Here is an 18,767-nt window from a genome sequence, read left to right as displayed (position 1 = left end):
CTAGTGGTAGTGAGGGGTCGAACCACGAAGAGTATGTGGTTTGTGTACGGATTTGATTGAATTATGAATCGTTGTCACTTTTATGAAGCTTGCTATATTGTTTTTGTATATTTTTGTTTGATTGGAGGATATGAATTAGAATTACTAAAATGATTAATTAAATTAACTACTCAAGATTACTAAATGCAAGAATTGAAAATGATTGTTTAAACAATAATAAGAAAACAAGGTTCACACCCGGTTTCAACAATTACAAGACTTAGGGTTACTATGTATTTTAATTAGCTTTACTTGAAATAGTTCATTAACGGGTCGCAATCACAAAGCTTAGGTGTCAATCACTATCGACGTCGTAAACAACGGACCATGATACACTTCGTAACTTTGGATTAGCAAATCCTACCAAAAGACAAGGCATAAATACGTGCATTCATTTCACAAAGTCAAATTTAATCATTCACTCGACAGTTTGCAAATTCAACACCAACGTAGGACAATTGTCTAAGATTCAAACGCAATTCAAGTTGTCACAACACAATTAACAAAACATAATAAACCCTAAATCTTACAAAAGTCTACACCGGGGTGAAACCTCCAAGAAATTAGCCAAGCATGATCGAAGAAACTTGATCACCGGATGTTGGAAGCGTGAATTGGATCATCGTGAAGCTTGAAGATGAATTGATGGATGAGGATTAGGGTTTTAGGTGAGTGATTATGGTGAATGGATGAATGGTGTGATGGATGGATGGAACTAGGGTTTGGAATCACGAAGATGATGGTGATTTTGTTCTTGATTCGGGATGTGTAAAAGGATGATGGATTGATTGGAGATCAAGTGGTAGGTGAATGAGGCTCCAAAATCAAGTTCAAAACTCAATTTTGAGTGTAACCCCCGTCTTCAATGAGTGAGGACCAATCACCATCGAGATTAACCCCCAAATAACAAAATTGCGCGTTTCTGGTTTTGAAAGGCCGTCGCCGACGGCCCTCAACCCGTCGGCGACGGGTTCTGGTTTGATCTCCTTCTCCGACGGCCTAAATGTCTGGATACGGCCAAAATGTGCATACGGGACTTTCTGGGACCCGTCCGGGACGGGTATACCCCCGTCGCCGACGGCCCCTAAAAATCCAATTCTCCATTTTTCGCTCCTTGCACTCCCGATTGATCCGTAACGCATCCCGGTGCTCCGGCTTTCGACCCGGTGACCCGTAAAGCTCCCGAAAAGCTCCTTAAACTCCATCAAACCTGCAAAACACATTCTTGATTAAAAGTAGGCTATTCGAAACTAAAACTTACATAAAAACGTTAAGTTAAACAATAACAAGCACCGGTTTACAACCACGTATCACATCCCCACACTTGTCTTTTGCTTGCCCTCAAGCAAATCTGTTTTTCACTTTCACGTGGGTCGAACAACGAATGCACATCCCATTCCCGAGACAGAAGTTAAGGTCTATTGTCATACAAAAGTTCAAACTCTTTGCACATTTCACATATTTACCGGTTAAGCGAATAATCACATATACTAATGGTTATCCAAGATTAACTCGCCCGTAAAACTAACAACTCATGCATATCCCTCACAATGTGCTCTCCGCTCGGCTTAAAATTTTCGCTAACATATATGATGTATTAGCATTTCAACAATTAATCGCTCAAAACCGATTAGAACACGTACCCGCATAGGCTTGCAACTCAATCATTCTCCACTTATCGAACACAAATACTAAGCACAAGTCAAAAAGGTCTTTGAAGGGTTGTAACGGGGCTAGGCGAAGGGTAGGGAATAGGACATTTTGAAGTGGCTATGGTGATGAAAAATTCGATTTTTATTACAAAAGACTATTCTAACAAAAGTAAACTATCAACATCAACTATGGGCAATAATCTTTCACCCTTTTATTCGACAACTACTAACGCTTCTTTTTGTGTTTTTCTTCAACAATTTTCAATTTTTTTTTAACGATGCAACATTCAAGAATAACTATATAAATACGACTCCTATAATCGAATTTTCATCACATGGGTTTAAAAAGAAAAGGTTTAAGGTTTATGGGCTATAGGGTGGTCAAACGAAAGGTTTAGGCTCAAAATGGGCGACTACGGAATTTGTTCGGGTAAGGATAGAAAAATGGTTTAAAGAGAAAAAGGTTTACCTAATGCCTTAATCATTCTCGTGCTTGTATTTGGTCTATAGGCTCCAAAATCAAGTTCAAAACTCAATTTTGAGTGTAACCCCCGTCTTCAATGAGTGAGGACCAATCACCATCGAGATTAACCCCCAAATAACAAAATTGCGCGTTTCTGGTTTTGAAAGGCCGTCGCCGACGGGTTCTGGTTTGATCTCCTTCTCCGACGGCCTAAATGTCTGGATACGGCCAAAATGTGCATACGGGACTTTCTGGGACCCGTCCGGGACGGGTATACCCCCGTTGTCGACGGCCCCTAAAAATCCAATTCTCCATTTTTCGCTCCTTGCACTCCCGATTGATCCGTAACGCATCCCGGTGCTCCGGCTTTCGACCTGGTGACCCGTAAAGCTCCCGAAAAGCTCCTTAAACTCCATCAAACCTGCAAAACACATTCTTGATTAAAAGTAGGCTATTCGAAACTAAAACTTACATAAAAACGTTAAGTTAAACAATAACAAGCACCGGTTTACAACCACGTATCAGTGACCACTTGAGTGATGCGAGTGATGCTCCCGCGCGGGCCCCCAGTATTGGTGATTTCAACTTCACCGATTTCTTCGATTTGTTGGGCTTGGAAGTTTTGGATTCCTTCACTCATCGCCGCGTTAGAGTTGGCTCCGAAGCCGAACTCTGGAATGGTTCCTTGGCCAGCCATGGTCGAAGAAGAAAAGATGTCAAAGGCTCAAATGAAAGAAGATGAAGGTGGTTATGGAAAAAACCGGTGGGCGCCAATGAAGAAACACTGAACTAATTAAGGAACTAATCAGTTTGGTTTATGTTTCTATCATGAGGGTTAATCTTCTAACGAATATTTGAGCTCCGACTAGATGAATCAACTGCAAAACAGAACACCGTTACTCGTTAAGAGGGGAATGTGGGGGTTTCCCTCTTAACCAGGCTACGGCGTGAGAATAAGCGACTGCTTTGAGAATAATTAAGTGCTAAGAGTGAGAGTAGAGGGTATCGAATGTTTAACCTGTGGAATGAGGTCTCTATTTATAGCCGGAGAGGTGTAAGAGGTTATGGGCTGATGGGCCTTGGGCCGGAAATGGACAACATCTCGGATATGCTCTTTGTCTCGCTGGTGTCGACCGTTTAGTGGCTTCTAAACGTTCCTCGGTGCTGGCGCACCTTGATTGGAGCCACGTGTCATTGTTGTCGGCCTTGTTGTCCTTCTGCCATCAGCAGACAAGTGGAGATCGTGGGACAGTTGTCTCCGTCCTCCGATTGGTGCCACGTAGGCGTCCTTATGTACTTCTCGTCAGATGATCGTGGCGCACGATTGACCAGAGCCTGTTGGACGCTCATTGGCTCCTTTTCCTGCCACTTGTACCTTGTGTACCACTGGAAGTAGCCTTGCGCTTCCCTGCTGTGTGACTCTTGTTGGGCATCAAGCTAACCCGCGCGGGGTTAGTGTGCTCATGTGTTCCATTATTTTATGCTAAGTGCTGATATCTGAGCTTCTTGTGGGCTGTGCCTCGCGCGGTTCTTAGTAATAAGTTTTTTGAAATAAGGAGTATGGTCTCACGCGCAACCTTAACGGAGATTTGCGCGGCTTTTTGGGACCATACCCCTTCAATATACATACATATATATATATAACTCCAAGTCTATACGTTTCATTACTAAAATAATCAACCAATCATGTACTGAAACCGTTTCTTAGAGAGAAATAACAATAATTAATTAATTGGCCAATCATTTCCTACCACATGCCATCCAACATATTATTAGTTTTATTTCTTGGTTATTAAGTACTTTAAAAAATAAGGGAAAATTAATTGATCAGTGGAAGGATTTAGGGGTAAACTGATTTTTTTTTGTATGTTAATGATTTTTTTTTCTGTATGTACATACTTGTTTTCTATTAAAATACAGTTTGAAAAACATAGAAAAAAAATATAAAAGTTGGAGATGAAACTAAATTTACAGCTACAGCTCGAGCTAGAGTTGCAAGTCGTATAGTTTATATTAATACTAACTTTACTATTATTTTTAGCTTTGAATTACAGTTGCAACTCGAGCTGAAGTGCAAGTCGTATAGTTTTTTTAATGCTAAATTTACTATTAGTTTTAGCTTTAAAAACTCTAAAATGTTACTTGTTTATAAAAAAGTTTTATTCATTTTTTTTTAATTACAAAATTTAAATTCCTATAAATTCATGAAAACTTAATCTAATAAAATGGAATATGTGTCATCAAAGCTTAAGGTTACGTGTTGATTAATTTAAACATGAAAGCGTACAATTTTCTTTAATATTGCAAACCAACCTAATATCGTCTTATTTTCTTTGTTTTTGTTAGGAATGGTTGGTACCATACTACGTGAAAACCAAGAAAAAAAATAAATTAAATGAAAGTAGTGTACTCTAAAATAAATGGTATGCTACAAGTTTATATAGTTTTCATGTCAACGTATGGGATCATTCTTGATCATCATTGATGGATGGACAGGTTGTGTTAATTGACATCGACTGCAACGATTTAGGCGGTTGCTTATGGCGAATAAGATACGAGGAACGTGGGTTGGCTCGTTTATGGTACAACCTAAAATCAATATTTGACCGATGTTTTAGTTTTTAGATTTTCATAGCCATCAGTCTTGATGCAAACAGTGAGATTAGTTCGGTGTCATAAATAACGTTATGACAAAACTTTTACGACATAAATAACATATTGTTTAAAAATATAAATTATGTATGTTTTTTATAATGTTAGTTTAGTTTGGTTACTTATACATAAGGGTGAAATCGGTATGGCATTGATATCGTATTGCAAAATACCAAATTTGAACCAATACCGTACCATACATATCATAAAATACTAAAACCGAAAAAGAAGCTCAAGTCTAAACCAAGTATTGTATCGGTCGGTTGGTACTAGTATGGTATTGCGAAAAAAAAACTAACTAAATCGTTATAACCAAATTAAATGCCAGTAGTGGTACGATATAAGATTTCAACAAAAAAAGAAAAAAAAATCTCATCCTTACTTAGGGATGCCATTGGAGGCCCTTACCATGATGAAATTTTGTGAGTGAGAAAACTTATAATACAAGGAATGGTTGTGAGTCGAGCAGAGAGAAAATATATGTGAATATTGCTATTCATCTGTAAATATATGAGAAATACTGTTCACCCCTTATTATTTTTTAATATTCTTAAAGGTGGTTGTGAGTAGAGCAAAAAGAAAAAGTAACAATAAAGATATAAAAAATACTACTTAATTGAAATGAGAGAGAAAAACTAGTGATTTTTAGTGTAATTATATGGATATGGATAAAGAATTCAATTTGAATGCTCCAACTCCTTCCACAAAGGCTTAGTTTTTGTTGATTTTTGCAGGTGGGTGAAGTGGCGAACCCAGAAATTATTTGTTGGGGGTGCGAATGAGGCGTTCAACATTATTTTCAAGGGGTGTGGTCAGTTTTTTTGGCTAAAATATACACGGAAATTTTCTTTTCAAGGTGTGCGTCCGCCCACCCACAACTATGGGTAGGTCCGCCCATGTGGGTGAAATCAAAGTAAAAGAAGAAAATGTTTTATTGAAACATTGTGAATAGTGGGTAGGTAATAAAGGTGAAAATTAAGAAGGACAAAAATATTTGTAAGATTAGATATCAAAGAATGAGTTTTAAGGATTTGCAATGATATGATATGACAGATGACGTGACAGCAACGCATACAGGATTGGAGATAATCTTATACAATTATAACCATAACCGAAGAATAAAAATTATAAAACATTGGTATGGGTTTGTTTGTTTATTTAGTTTGGTTTGTTTTTTTCCGTTAACAATTAGACAATTCTACTAAAAACATATTAATTTCATAAGACTACAAATCTTTATACATGAAAGTGGGAAAAGTAAGGTCCCATACAATCCACACTCTCACTTTGGTGCGTGAATTACCCTTCAAAATATCTCAAATCCCCCGTCCCCACTTCACTATTTCTTGCCCCCACACCCGGTGACCACCATGCTTTATATCCTCATTCACCTTCTTCTTCATTTCATCATCTCATATATTATATTCTTAACACTCAATACTCAAAGTTTCAAACCCTCATAATTAAACACTCTTATGAACAAATGGATTCTAACGATATCATCGCGCCTTTCGTCCTCAAGACTTACCACATGGTCAACGACCCTTCTCTCGACGGTTACATCCGTTGGGGACCCGCTAACAACACCTTCATCGTGGTCGATCCTCTCGACTTCTCCCATCGTCTCTTACCCGCCAACTTCAAACACAATAACTTCTCTAGCTTTGTTCGTCAACTAAATACTTATGTAAGTATCCATTACTTTGTTTTCTATTCTTCGTTTACCTGCCACTTTATTGTAAATTCCAATGTTTCTTTATCTATATTCACACACAATAATTTCTCTAGCTTTGTTCGTCAACTAAACACTTATGTAAGCATCCATTACTTTGTTCTCTATTCTGGTATGACCCGTCTACTTGCCTCTTTATTGTAAATTCCAATGTTTTTATCTATATTTAAACACTATAATTTCTCTAGCTTTGTTTGTCAACTAAACACTTATGTAAGCATTAATTACTTTGTTCTCAATTCTGATATGATCGTTTACTTGCCACTCTATGGGTAAGGTTCATTTTATGAACAACCCCCTTGATTGTGAACAATAGTGAACTAATCCTAGCCCTTAATTATCAATACACAAGTGTATATACATGTGTAAATCAGTGGTCAGGATTTAATGATGAAAATACAATAGTGTATTTTACGATTTGATAATGTAAATCAATGGTCAGGATTTGTTCACTAAGTTCACAAAAATATACTAGTGTTCACTCTAAAATCTCACCTGCTACTTTATTGCAAATTCCAAATATGTTTTTATCTATATTCAAACACAATAATTTCTCTAGCTTTGTTCATCAACTAAACACTTATGTAAGCATCAATTACTTTGTTCTTAATTCTGATATTCCAATTTACATGGCACTTTATTGTAAATTCCAAATGATTGACTTTTATCTATATTATATATGAAAAACATATAGCATTTCATTGCTTTATTTTAATTATGATGAATTACTCATTCACATAACTTGTTAGCATTCACATCCATTCCACCAAATGTTGTGAGTGGAGTTTTTATAGTATAAAGAGTATAAAAAGTGGTTGTGAGTGAAAGAGAGAGAAAATGTTACTTTTCATCTGTATATTTGAGATGACACTGTTTACCCCCTATATTTTTTAATATATTTTGAAATTGGTTGTGAGTGAAGGAGAGAGAAAAGTTGACGATAAAGGTATAAAAAATATTATTTAATTGAAAAGAGAGAGAAAATGTAGTGCTTTTTAGTGTAATTTAGGGTGAAAATATGGTGGAATGAATGTGAATACTTTGTCTTTATTTTCATTTTGTTATGTTACTTTCTTGTTCAAATTTGATTCGCTTTCTTTTCGATTATGTTTAAACTAGGGATTCAAAAAAGTGGATCCGGACCGATGGGAGTTCGCGAACGAGTGGTTTTTAAAAGGACAAACACATTTATTGAAGAATATAGGAAGAAAAAAGCAGCAGATTAATAGTAATAGTAACAGTATTAGTATCAGTAATAATAATACTCGGAATAATTATATTCCAGGAGAAGAAGAAGATGAGATGGCGATAGAAATTGCAAAGTTAAAAGAAGACCAAAAAATTCTAGAACAAGAGTTAGTTGGAATGAATAAGCGTCTCGAGGCGACAGAGCGACGGCCAGAACAAATGATGGCGTTATTGCATAAAGTAGCAGATGATCCTCAGATCTTGCCACGTATGATGCTTCAAAAAGATCAAGGGTCTCAACGGCTGGTGGTTAAAAAGCGCCAACGGATATTAATAACCCCTGAACCGTCGGCTTCGAGCCAAAAGTTAAAAGAGAAAGAGGAGGGGTTTTATAATAATTATGACCATTTTTTTTGGCAGTCTACAGATACACCCTCCATGTCGCGGCAGCGAACAACCGCGGCTACCAGCGGAGGAGATGTAAATAATATTTGTTTTGAAGGGTTTTCGCCGGAGCCGGAGGTTAGACGGCCGCCGGAATATCCGTTTTCACTATTTAATGGCGGTTTTTAGCTGGTATCTACAGTTTATGTTGATACTGGTATTAAATGCTAGATTGTTGTAATGTTTTTTTATTATTATTCCAAATACTATTTTTATTCTTATTTTCTTTAAGTTATCTAGTTTTAAATTTCATGTTGGTATTATAAATTGCCACTAGATTGCATTGTTTTTTCTGCAATTGGGTGGCATTTTTGTTTTAAAATATGATGTTACTACATTATACAATATGATGGAATCTAGTTGAACCATGTTTGAAGTTTGAACTATGTATTTTTAATTATTTATAAGATGTATTTTATGTTAAAATTTAACCGAATGTTTATTTTATGTTTAAATTTAATCGTCGAAAGAGAAATAAGCGTGGAGCGCTCTAGTTTAAGCGCTTAAACATAACTCTTAAATGTAAGTTTTTGTGTACATTTTATACTTTTGATATGAAGTTAAGAGTTTTAGAGTAAAAATTAACATAAACAGAAAGTATTTCAATAATGGGGTAGGATTTAGAGAAAACGCCTATAAGTGTGAAAACGGTAAGAACGCCTCTCATCCGTTGGATTAAAACAATCTATGAATTAAATTGTCACGGTGACGTTTTCGTAAATAACATCAACTTTATTACGTGGAAGCGATTCATTAAAGGTAAAAGGGCCTTTTGACTGCTCTCATACAAAACGCCAAACTTAAAAGTAAAACGTCATTAAAATTCCCGCCTTAAGCTACGAGCCATACACACCAGTCCCTTCCAGATGAAATGCCATCTTTTTTTTTGGTGTTTTTGTGTTTATGTTATCTTCTATTGTTTGTTATAGTTGAATGATAAACAATACGAAGAATTGATGCTACTGTATTCCTAAAACATGCTAATGAAAACGCCATAAGTTGAACAATTAACAAATAGTAAGAACTGATGTGTACAAATTAACGTCAATAATCACAACTAATCAGATATACGTAACCAGGTGTAAAACGCCATTGATCGTAAACCATAAGCATATATTAGATCCCAAATGACATTTAACATTAATAATGAAAACGCCAAATATTGAATATAGGAAGAACGCGATTGAAACATAAACGTCATTGAAACAAGCATAAAAAATAAAACGCTATATCTGTTGCATGATTTGCTGGAACACATATGAAAACGCCATCAAATATTACTTTGTAGAACGGAATCCACGCTAGACGCCATAGATCTCGGAAGCTTGGAGAGGAGGTAACTGCTAATATGAAATTTTTGGAATTTTGTTTGAAATGAAATTATAACGCCATTTTATTCAGAGGAACATAGACAATGACAATCGTGACCCTGCATATTATTTAGCGCCTCTTGCCACGTGTTCGACCAGGATCCGTTATCACACTTTCAACCGTTTTCTCCTAATCCCGTTTTTTTCAACAATTGCAAAATGTATGTTAGTATTACTGGAAAAATAAATTTTATTTGAAGTTTTTTGGTACTTTGGCAAAAATTTAAACTCAGGCATACTAACGAATCATTTAATAAAGTTTTTTATTTACGTCAATTTCAAAATTTATTAAAGGAAAAATATAATAACATTCATAAAAGATCAAAACATAAAATACTTACTACAATTTTTTAGGAGTTTGCATGTATCAAGAAAAGGAAAAGCCACATCCAAACTTGGGGACCTCAATTACCCGGTTTCCAAAGTAAAAATTCAAGACTTCAATAAAAAAATATATTAAATAACACACATGCTTTTCTTATATTTGTACTATTAGGGTGTTCGGGACGCCTCCTAGGTGGCCTAGTGGGTTCTACAGAAACACCGCTGCAACTTCTTCAAGATGGGATTACGGTAGGGGTGAGCAAGTTTAGGTTCGGACCGAAAATAACCAAGAATCGAACCAAAAATATACCCAACTCGACTCGAACCCAAATACCTAGGTATTTAGATTGGGTCCATTTTTCATATAAAATCAGGTCGGTTCTCGGTTCTTTTCATGGTGAAACCCGACTTAGACCTATGGACCAAACTAAAGTGTTACTCAAAAAAAAACTAGGCCATAGCCCAATAACGATTGGGTCTTGAATCCCTAAAATATATAACATACAACGGCTGCATGATGCTTCCACAGATATATTCATATAGAGAAAGAAACCATCTACATTGAATTTGCAGTCAATTTCTTGGCTGCTAATGTGAATTATCAGTACCTTTTGAATTCTTGCATGTTTAAGTTATAAATTTTTTGTTAGAAGGTTTTATCTACCTTTGATAGTGCAATTCATCAAAAAGGACAACCTTTGTTAATATGTTTCGTCAAATTTTTCACTTGGACATTTTATCTAACACTTGGTGTGCAAAGAGATTAATCATGGATAATAAACATTAAATTGAAGCATAAACACCCCATCAAGCATGAAATACTTGCAAATTCGTATCCACTATTACAGAACTACTTAATATACAATAAACATATTATACTTGTATGGTCAAATTAGTTCAAGTTAGGCATGACTATCAATAACATTTGAATGAAAATTAACAAAGAAATAACTCACCATCGTTAGTGGATTGAAATAGAAACATAGAATGAAATGTACCGGAATCAAGGAGAATGTTGTGTTTCTTCATCATCGGATGGTCTGTGAATGTACAATATCCTTCCCAAGTTCATAACAAAACATGCTCAAAAATGAAATATGTCGGGTCGGTTCTTATACTTAGTACCCGACAAACCCGATTACATAAAAACCTAGAACCGACCCTATATTTAAGGTAGTGAATTGGTTCTGTATTTTATGTCTGATCGGTTCACGGGTCGGGTCGGGTTGGGTGATGGTCGGGTTTTGCCTTTTGCTCACCCCTAGATTACGGGTTCGTTTCCGGGTTCGTGAACCCATGCTATAAATCTTGCTTCTTCGCTCTATGTTTTTCCATCAATCTCCTTAGAATATGTATCGCTTCTGTAGTTGACCTCCCTTTCATGAATCAAATTTTGTTTACTAAAACCTGTGTTTCTCTTCTAATTCTTGTTTCAATTACCCTCTCTCAGAGTTTCATAGTGTGACTTAGCAGTTTGATTCCTCTGTAGTTCCCACAACATTGAGCATCTCCTTTATTCTTGTATAAAGGCACCACGACACTACTCCTCCACTGATCTGGCATTTTTCCAGTCTTAAAAATACTATTGAACAAAAGTGTTAACCATCAGACTCCTTCTTCCCCCAAACACTTCCACACCTCAATCGGTATGTTGTCCAAACCTATTGTCTTGCCTCTTCTCATCTCTCTAAGTGCATCTAAACTGAAATTTGTAGCCTTTGAAGTTGACAAGACAATTAAACATAATAAAAGATTCAAAGTATCAACAATGTATTCGAGGTGACTGACCTCCATGTTGAATTTTTCGATAAAAACCTACCAAGCCAAGAACCCAACAGCGACCTCACTGTCCCCCCCCCCTCTCCTACAACGATGATTTGTAGCTAAAAAACTTTTGCCTTGAAAATCGGAAAAGCCCTTAGTATCTCTTCTAAATACGACCTTCAAGTCAGTGTAGGTGTGTTGAAGAACCATTGACTGCAATGGTGTTACCAAATCCTAGTTACCCAACTAGGGAAACTCAATGTAACTTATTTACAAGTCTAATCAAGAAATGGCTCAATGCAACTTATTTACAAGTCTAATCAAGAAATGGCTCAATGCAACTTCTTTACAAGTCTTATCAAGAAATGGCAAAGGATAATATACACGAAATTTGTGTTGCTCATCGGGTGAGCAGTGGCTAGCTCAAGTTTAACTTGAACTAAACACGCCAATTTAGCTCCTTTCGAATTCACATAACCGAGTCAACATTTGAACTTGAGCTCAACTCAGTTTATCTCGAGTTAAAAAGAGAACTAACATAGTATAAAGCAAGTTCAAGTCCAAAATAAAATAGCACCACAAACAATTTGAAAAACATTAAAAGTTAATGTGATTAAAGGAGGTTCAAGTTCATGTTCATAACAAAACTATTATTTCAACCATAACCAAAACACACATTAAAAGTACATCGATAATTGAAAAGAAAGAAAGTTTAGCTAATAGGCTTATACCACATGAATCTTGGTTTTAGCTCAACATTAAGATTACATTTTCTTGGATATTATTAATATTAATATTTTAAAAAATACAAAATTTACAACTAAACTAGATATGAACTAATGCTTCTTTATGTTTTGGTTTCTAAATATTTAGCATAAAAATGACTAACTCGTCTAAATTATAAAATAAAAAAAAATGAGTAATAAAATATGTGTTAAAAGGGGCAACTCGTGAATCGTCAAGCTGATCCAAACAGTCTAGCTAAGCATGTTTGTGGTCGAAACTGGCCTAAACCTATACCCGCATATTTTGTGTTAGGCCCGTGTCATCTTTTTGTGTCGAATTAGAACTTTAGACCTCTACCATTACCATTAAGAATGGCAATGAGTATTGAGTTGGGTGCTGATAATTATAAATTACTTGTCGGGTCATGTACCCAATTTTGACTATGAACTTCGACTTTGAGCCCAGTTTAAACAGCTTAGGCCCATGTAACTTTGTAGTTTTTGAGCTGTTGGGCTTTACCCCATTGATTGCCATTTCATGATTCAATGATTTCAATCAAGCACATTATTGGTTACATATTTTATCAATCAAGTATTATATTCATTTATGATTTAATCATCTAAAATAATAGTTAAGTCATTTTCCAAAACTAGGTTTGTATTTTTATAAGTGCATAGAATAAATATGGTTAATTAGTATATTTGAAGTTTTTTTTTTATTTCTTGACTATGTTACTAGTTACCGCTTTGTTGGTGTCAACCCTGGTGATGACAAAAGATATTGTACCAACAGTTCGGTTTATGAGTTAGCTAAAGAGTAATGTACGTTTGAAACCAGACCGAACCAGTCATGCACATACACGTCTTGCTTTTTTACATATACATGTTCATGAATATGTACCTTTTACCATCCAACATTTGCGTCATATATCACCCCATTATCATGTATCCAAGTTCCAATAGACCCTAACTATCCCCACCTTGCTTTCTACTTTGATAAGTAGCCAAAACAACAACACAAATTTCAACATGACAACATGTTTCTCCTAAATTTCAAAGCAATAGAAATAGGTTTTTTTTTTTGCTACAACATGACAACATGTTTCTCCTAAATTTCAAAGAAACACTTATGTAGTCCCCTAGTATGTTGTTGTAACGGAGATATGATATTGACTCACAGTCTGGTTTAAAATCATCCAAAACCAAACCATGAACACCCATATCGATACACATAGCATGGCACACACAATATTACATGCCAATACATGTGGCATGTCATGTTACCGTTAATGGTGATGTGGTCGATTGGTTGTGCTTGTGACATACCATATCACTAGATGTTGACATGAAACACATGTACATGACTTTATTTCTTGAGTTACCTTATATAAAAATGTAAACACAATGTATCATTTTATACAATTCAAGTAATTTCACAACAATATTAGAGTTCAAAGTATAATGGATTTGATTAGAAAGCTAAATCATCTTTTCTAAAGTGAGTAAATTGCCATTTTAGTCCCTGAGTTTTGTCCAAATTTGTCATTTTGATCCAAATAGTTTTATTTTCTCCCCTGGGTCCCTGACTTTTACATTTTGTTGCCATTTTGATCACTTTGCCCAACTACATCCAAAAACCCAGTTACTCTTTTCAATTTAAACCTTTTCAGTTGCCATTTTGATCGAATTCCAAAAATTCCAAAAAATCAAAAAAATTACAAAAAATTCAAAAAAAATCTAAAAAGTTCAAAAAAATCTAAAAAATTCAAAAAAAATCTAAAAAATCTTAAAAATTCTAAAAAATATAAAAAATTCTAAAAACTCATAAAGATTCTAAAAAATTCAAAAAAAATATAAAAATCAAAAAAATTCTAAAAAATCATAAAAATTCTAAAAAATCCAGATAATTCTAAAAAATCCAAAAAATCCATTTCGGCGCGAACCGTTTCGAACACGAACCGTTTCGACCCGTACCGTTTCGACCCGTACCGTTTCGAAGCCGAACCGTTTCAATCCGAACCGTTTCGAACCGAACCGTGTCGTATCGAACCGAACCGTGCCGTATCAAGCTGAACCGTTTCGAGCCGAACCGTTTCGACCCGAACCGTTTCGACCCGTACCGTTTCGATACGGTACGGGTCGAAACGGTACGGTTCGATACGGTACGGGTCGAAACGGTTCGGTTCGATACGGTACGGGTCGAAACGGTTCGGTTCGAAACGGTTCGCGTCGAAACGGTACGGTTCGAAACGGTTCGGCTCGAAACGCTTCGGCTCGATACGGTACGGTTCGATACGGTATGGGTCGAAACGGTTCGGTTCGATACGGTACGGGTCGAAACGGTTCGGTTCGAAACGGTACGGGTCGAAACGGTACGGGTTCGAAACGGTACGGGTTCAAAACGGTTCGCGTCGAAACGGTTCGGTTCGATACGGTACGGGTTCGAAACGGTTCCCGTCGAAACGGTTCGGTTCGATAGGGTACGGTTCGAAACGGTTCGGGTTCAAAACGGTTCGCGTCGAAACGGTTAGGTTCGAAACGGTTCGCGTCGAAACGGTTCGTTTCGATACGGTACGAGTCGAAACGGTTCGGTTCGAAACGATGTGGGTCGAAACGGTTCGTGCCGAAACATTTAATGATTTTTGGATTTTTTAGAATTGTTTTCATTTTTTAGAATTTTTATGATTTTTTAGAATTTTTTTTATTTTTATATTTTTTTTGAATTTTTTAGAATGTTTATGATTTTTTAGAATTTTTTATATTTTTTAGAATTTTTTATGATTTTTTATAATTTTTTAGAATTTTTAGAATTTTTTAGATTTTTTTGAACTTTTTAGATTTTTTAGAATTTTTTAGATTTTTTTGAGTTTTTGGAATTTTTTTGATTTTTTGGAATTTTTTTGAATTTTTGGAATTGGATCAAAATGGCAACTGAAAACATTTTTTAAGGAAATCCCCAAAATACCCCTGTTACAAACTGGGTTTTTGGATGTAGTTGGGCAAAGTGATCAAAATGGCAACAAAATGTAAAAGTCAGGGACCCAGGAGAGAAAATAAAACTATTTGGATCAAAATGGCAAATTTGAACAAAACTCAGGGACTAAAATGGCAATTTACTCTTTCTAAAGTTGTTGAAAGTATCTATCACACATATATATATTATTATATAAGTTTAATAATGAATACCTAAAGACAATTTGTCGTCAATTTGAAAATGTGTCCCTCGTTATACAACACTCAACTAATGTATTCACATAGGATTCTTTTGATTCCCACAAATTTTGTCCCAAATCTATGGTGGGCCATACTTCATAATCCTACATTGTGTTTGAAGTGCTAAATGATTATTACAAAACTTAAACATATATCTATGTATTTGATACTTATATTCACTATAAGTGAATATGGTATGATTGGTTGTACAACACATATGTCATATACAAGTAGTCTTTCAAGATATGAGTGTATATATAGTGACTTAAGGATACAATTAAGTAATTAACCATATGCGGGATTAAGTTTAATTAACTGACATGGTATTGAACAAAAGTCTTTTACCTTTAATTTTAGGATATTAAATTTAAATAACCCCAACTTTCAACAATTGGCCGATATTACTCCAAACTTTCGATTTGTTCCACACTACTCCCAACTTTAAACTTATTTTCCTCTAACACTCCCAAACTAACTGAGCCATAACCCAATTAGCTAATGTCAGATGCTACATTATCGAAAATGCCCTGTCAGCCACCATCATAACAATTGCCACGCTAGCTGCTACATCAGCCACCACATCATCAAAATTTGTCATGTTAGCTGCCATGTCACCATACGAAGTGCCACATCAACAAGATACTAACTGGGCTAGGGTTCAATTAGTTTGAGAGTGTCAGTGAAAACTAAGTTGAAAGTTGGGAGTGGTCTGGTACAAATTAAAAGTTAAGACTGATATCGACCAATTGATGAAAGTTAGGGTTATTTAAATCCAATAGCCCTTTAATTTTTAAGGCAACATAGTATAAGTTTATGTTTATTTCGACCCTCCTTTTATTTTACATCTTATGGCACTCTCATAGCAACTCTCCCCAACATTTTCTTCACCTTTCGATTAAAAAATGTTTCCCTCCTACCAACCATCCACTTATCGCTTTAAGAACCCAAGTCACAACAACATTGAAATGGTACAATTTAAGATAATGATGGCGTTTAATAGACCTATTTTAAGTTGGAATAAGATGTATGAAAAAGGTATCGACCAATTGTCGGGTTTGTAACATTAATCAACAAAAGATATCGATCAATTATTGCTTTATAGATGCTATGTTAATGTATGAAGATGTTATGCTTCTCTCTCGTTCCATAAAAACTATTTTATTGAAATTATCTTGTTTTTATCTTCATCAAATATGGTTATAAGAAGTTTTATGTTAAGTTTGGATTATTAATTCATTAAACCTAATTACTTATTAATGAATTGCTTTAATGTTTCAAATCCCACGTTGGGTTTATAGTTAACTGTCATTTACATCTCCATGGTTTGTCCAGTAATTCCATTTCAGACCATAGTTTAAAATCGTACCATTTTTTTCTCTCTGACATTCTCGAAACATGTCATTTCAGTCCAAATAACTAACCCCAGTTAAAAAACTTAGTTAACTCAGGGGTAAAATGAAATGTGACATACACTTTAAAACTATGCAATTTTGCATAGATCTTTTATTATGCATTTTACATAGATTTTTTTAAATGAAAAATGAAAAAAAATATATGTAAAATGACCATTTAACCCTTGAAATAACTGAGGTTAGTTTTTTGGATTAAAATGACACGTTTCGAGAATGTTAAGGAGGAAAATGATACAATTTTAAATTTTCTCCTGAAATGACATAAATGGAAAAACCACATGGACGTAAATCACGGTTAACTTTTTTTTTATTGACAAAATTTATCCACTGGTTTAAATAACAAAAACCTTTCACATTTTCTAATTGATAAACAAATCAATATCACACGAACAAAAAGGTCATACCAAATCCCAAAAAACAAAGTATACACAGTAACATAACACCTTCCAAATTTAATCATAGATCCCAAAAACATATTATACTTTATGCTTCATCAATAATTACATACCTTTAAATTCAAATCAATAGTTTTTTCGACACTGAATTCTCGACGCGAGAAAGAACAAACGTCCCCGAATACATATCCACAAAAAACTTCTCTATGATGTCGCGATAAACAGGACAAGTTAACCGCGAATAGTAATGAAGCACCTCTTCAATATCAACAACAAGATCAACATTATTTTGATCCATCATCTCTAACTCCTTTAACTTTCTTGTAACCAAACACTTTGACAATAATTCATCTTGATTTTCATTTTCATCTTCATCTTCGTCTCTTTTCGTGTTTTCTTCATGACTGTTGATCATGTTTGGTTGTTTAAGGTTCATGTTACTTGGTTCTATAAGGTTGGGTGTGTTTTCTGGTTGTCTATAGCTGCGGTTGAAGCGGGTTGCGTGTAGCGTGGGTCCATTGCGGCTTCCGGTGCATGAAAAGGGGTTGCAGTGTGGTGTTTTGGGTAGCCTTTGATAGCCTCCAGCAAAATAGGACTTGAAGGTATGTATGGTACTTTTCAAGAACCTTTTGGTGTTAGAGTATGTGATTCTTAGAAGCATTCTTGAAGGTTTTTGTGTGTGTATGAGAGAGAGAGAGAGAGAGAGAGAGAGAGAGAGAGAGAGAGAGAGTTCACAGTGGGAATGAGAGCTGGAGGTTGAAGATGACCTCTGGGGTTTAAGTAGGTGTTTGTTAAATTTTGTATGCATGTCACCAAAAGCCAAAAGGGCATCCAATAAATGTAACACACAACTTTTCTTTCTTTTAAATAGATTATATATTATTATTATTCTTTTTTTACAAGTAATTTATAGTTTCATTTCTAGCCAAGTAAAGAAATTACAAACAAATGGTAGGTAAACGGACAACGAGTTGTGTCACCATCATTTTCTGAATTGCAAAATCTATCCTTTTAAAGACGAAACGACTCTTATGGGTGTAGAAATTACTATTGACGGCCCGCTAGACCTTGTTTAGGAATTCTACGGCCTCCGGGGTTAGGGAACCAAATGTATCAAAGGAAAATGGGAAAAACACGTGTTGATTCTCTAAACAAGTTTTCTCGTGGTTAGCGACTTTGACTGATTTTACCTTCAACACTGCCTGTTTGACTGATTTTACCTTCAACACTGCCTGACCAGTAACATACCCATTATCCCTGAACTCAACAAGAAGGGACACTCATGTAAGGTTCGCACAAACGTGTTTTCCCTCTGCCCACCCAAACATAGAATATCAGCTGCCCGAAGAATAGATCTCCCATCGAGCGGATTTGTCTGAAAGTTCACGGAGGCC

The 18,767-nt window shown here is 35.4% G+C and overlaps 1 protein-coding gene across 1 annotated transcript; it reads left to right on the top strand.

Annotated features, from left to right (window-relative positions):
* Nucleotides 1-6,214: 6,214 nt before the first annotated feature.
* On the top strand, nt 6,215-8,405 carry LOC110886909 (heat stress transcription factor C-1). The gene is made up of 2 exons (XM_022134787.2): nt 6,215-6,493; nt 7,658-8,405. The coding sequence occupies exons 1-2, from the start codon at nt 6,290-6,292 to the stop codon at nt 8,297-8,299; spliced, it is 846 nt and encodes a 281-aa protein (XP_021990479.1). The 5' UTR covers nt 6,215-6,289; the 3' UTR covers nt 8,300-8,405.
* The last annotated feature ends 10,362 nt before the right edge of the window (nt 8,406-18,767 follow it).

Source organism: Helianthus annuus, chromosome 10 (genome assembly GCF_002127325.2).
Source record: "Helianthus annuus cultivar XRQ/B chromosome 10, HanXRQr2.0-SUNRISE, whole genome shotgun sequence".
Classification (NCBI taxonomy): domain Eukaryota; kingdom Viridiplantae; phylum Streptophyta; class Magnoliopsida; order Asterales; family Asteraceae; genus Helianthus; species Helianthus annuus.
Note: the sequence above shows the minus strand (reverse complement) of the source record. Positions and strands in the feature narration are given on the sequence as shown.

Bases quoted from the DNA above. Each gene is read 5' to 3' on its own strand.
- LOC110886909 (XM_022134787.2), top strand. From the start codon at position 6,290: ATGGATTCTAACGATATCATCGCGCCTTTCGTCCTCAAGACTTACCAC. The intron at 6,494-7,657 runs GTAAGTATCCAT...TGTTTAAACTAG, and splicing joins TTCGTCAACTAAATACTTAT to GGATTCAAAAAAGTGGATCC.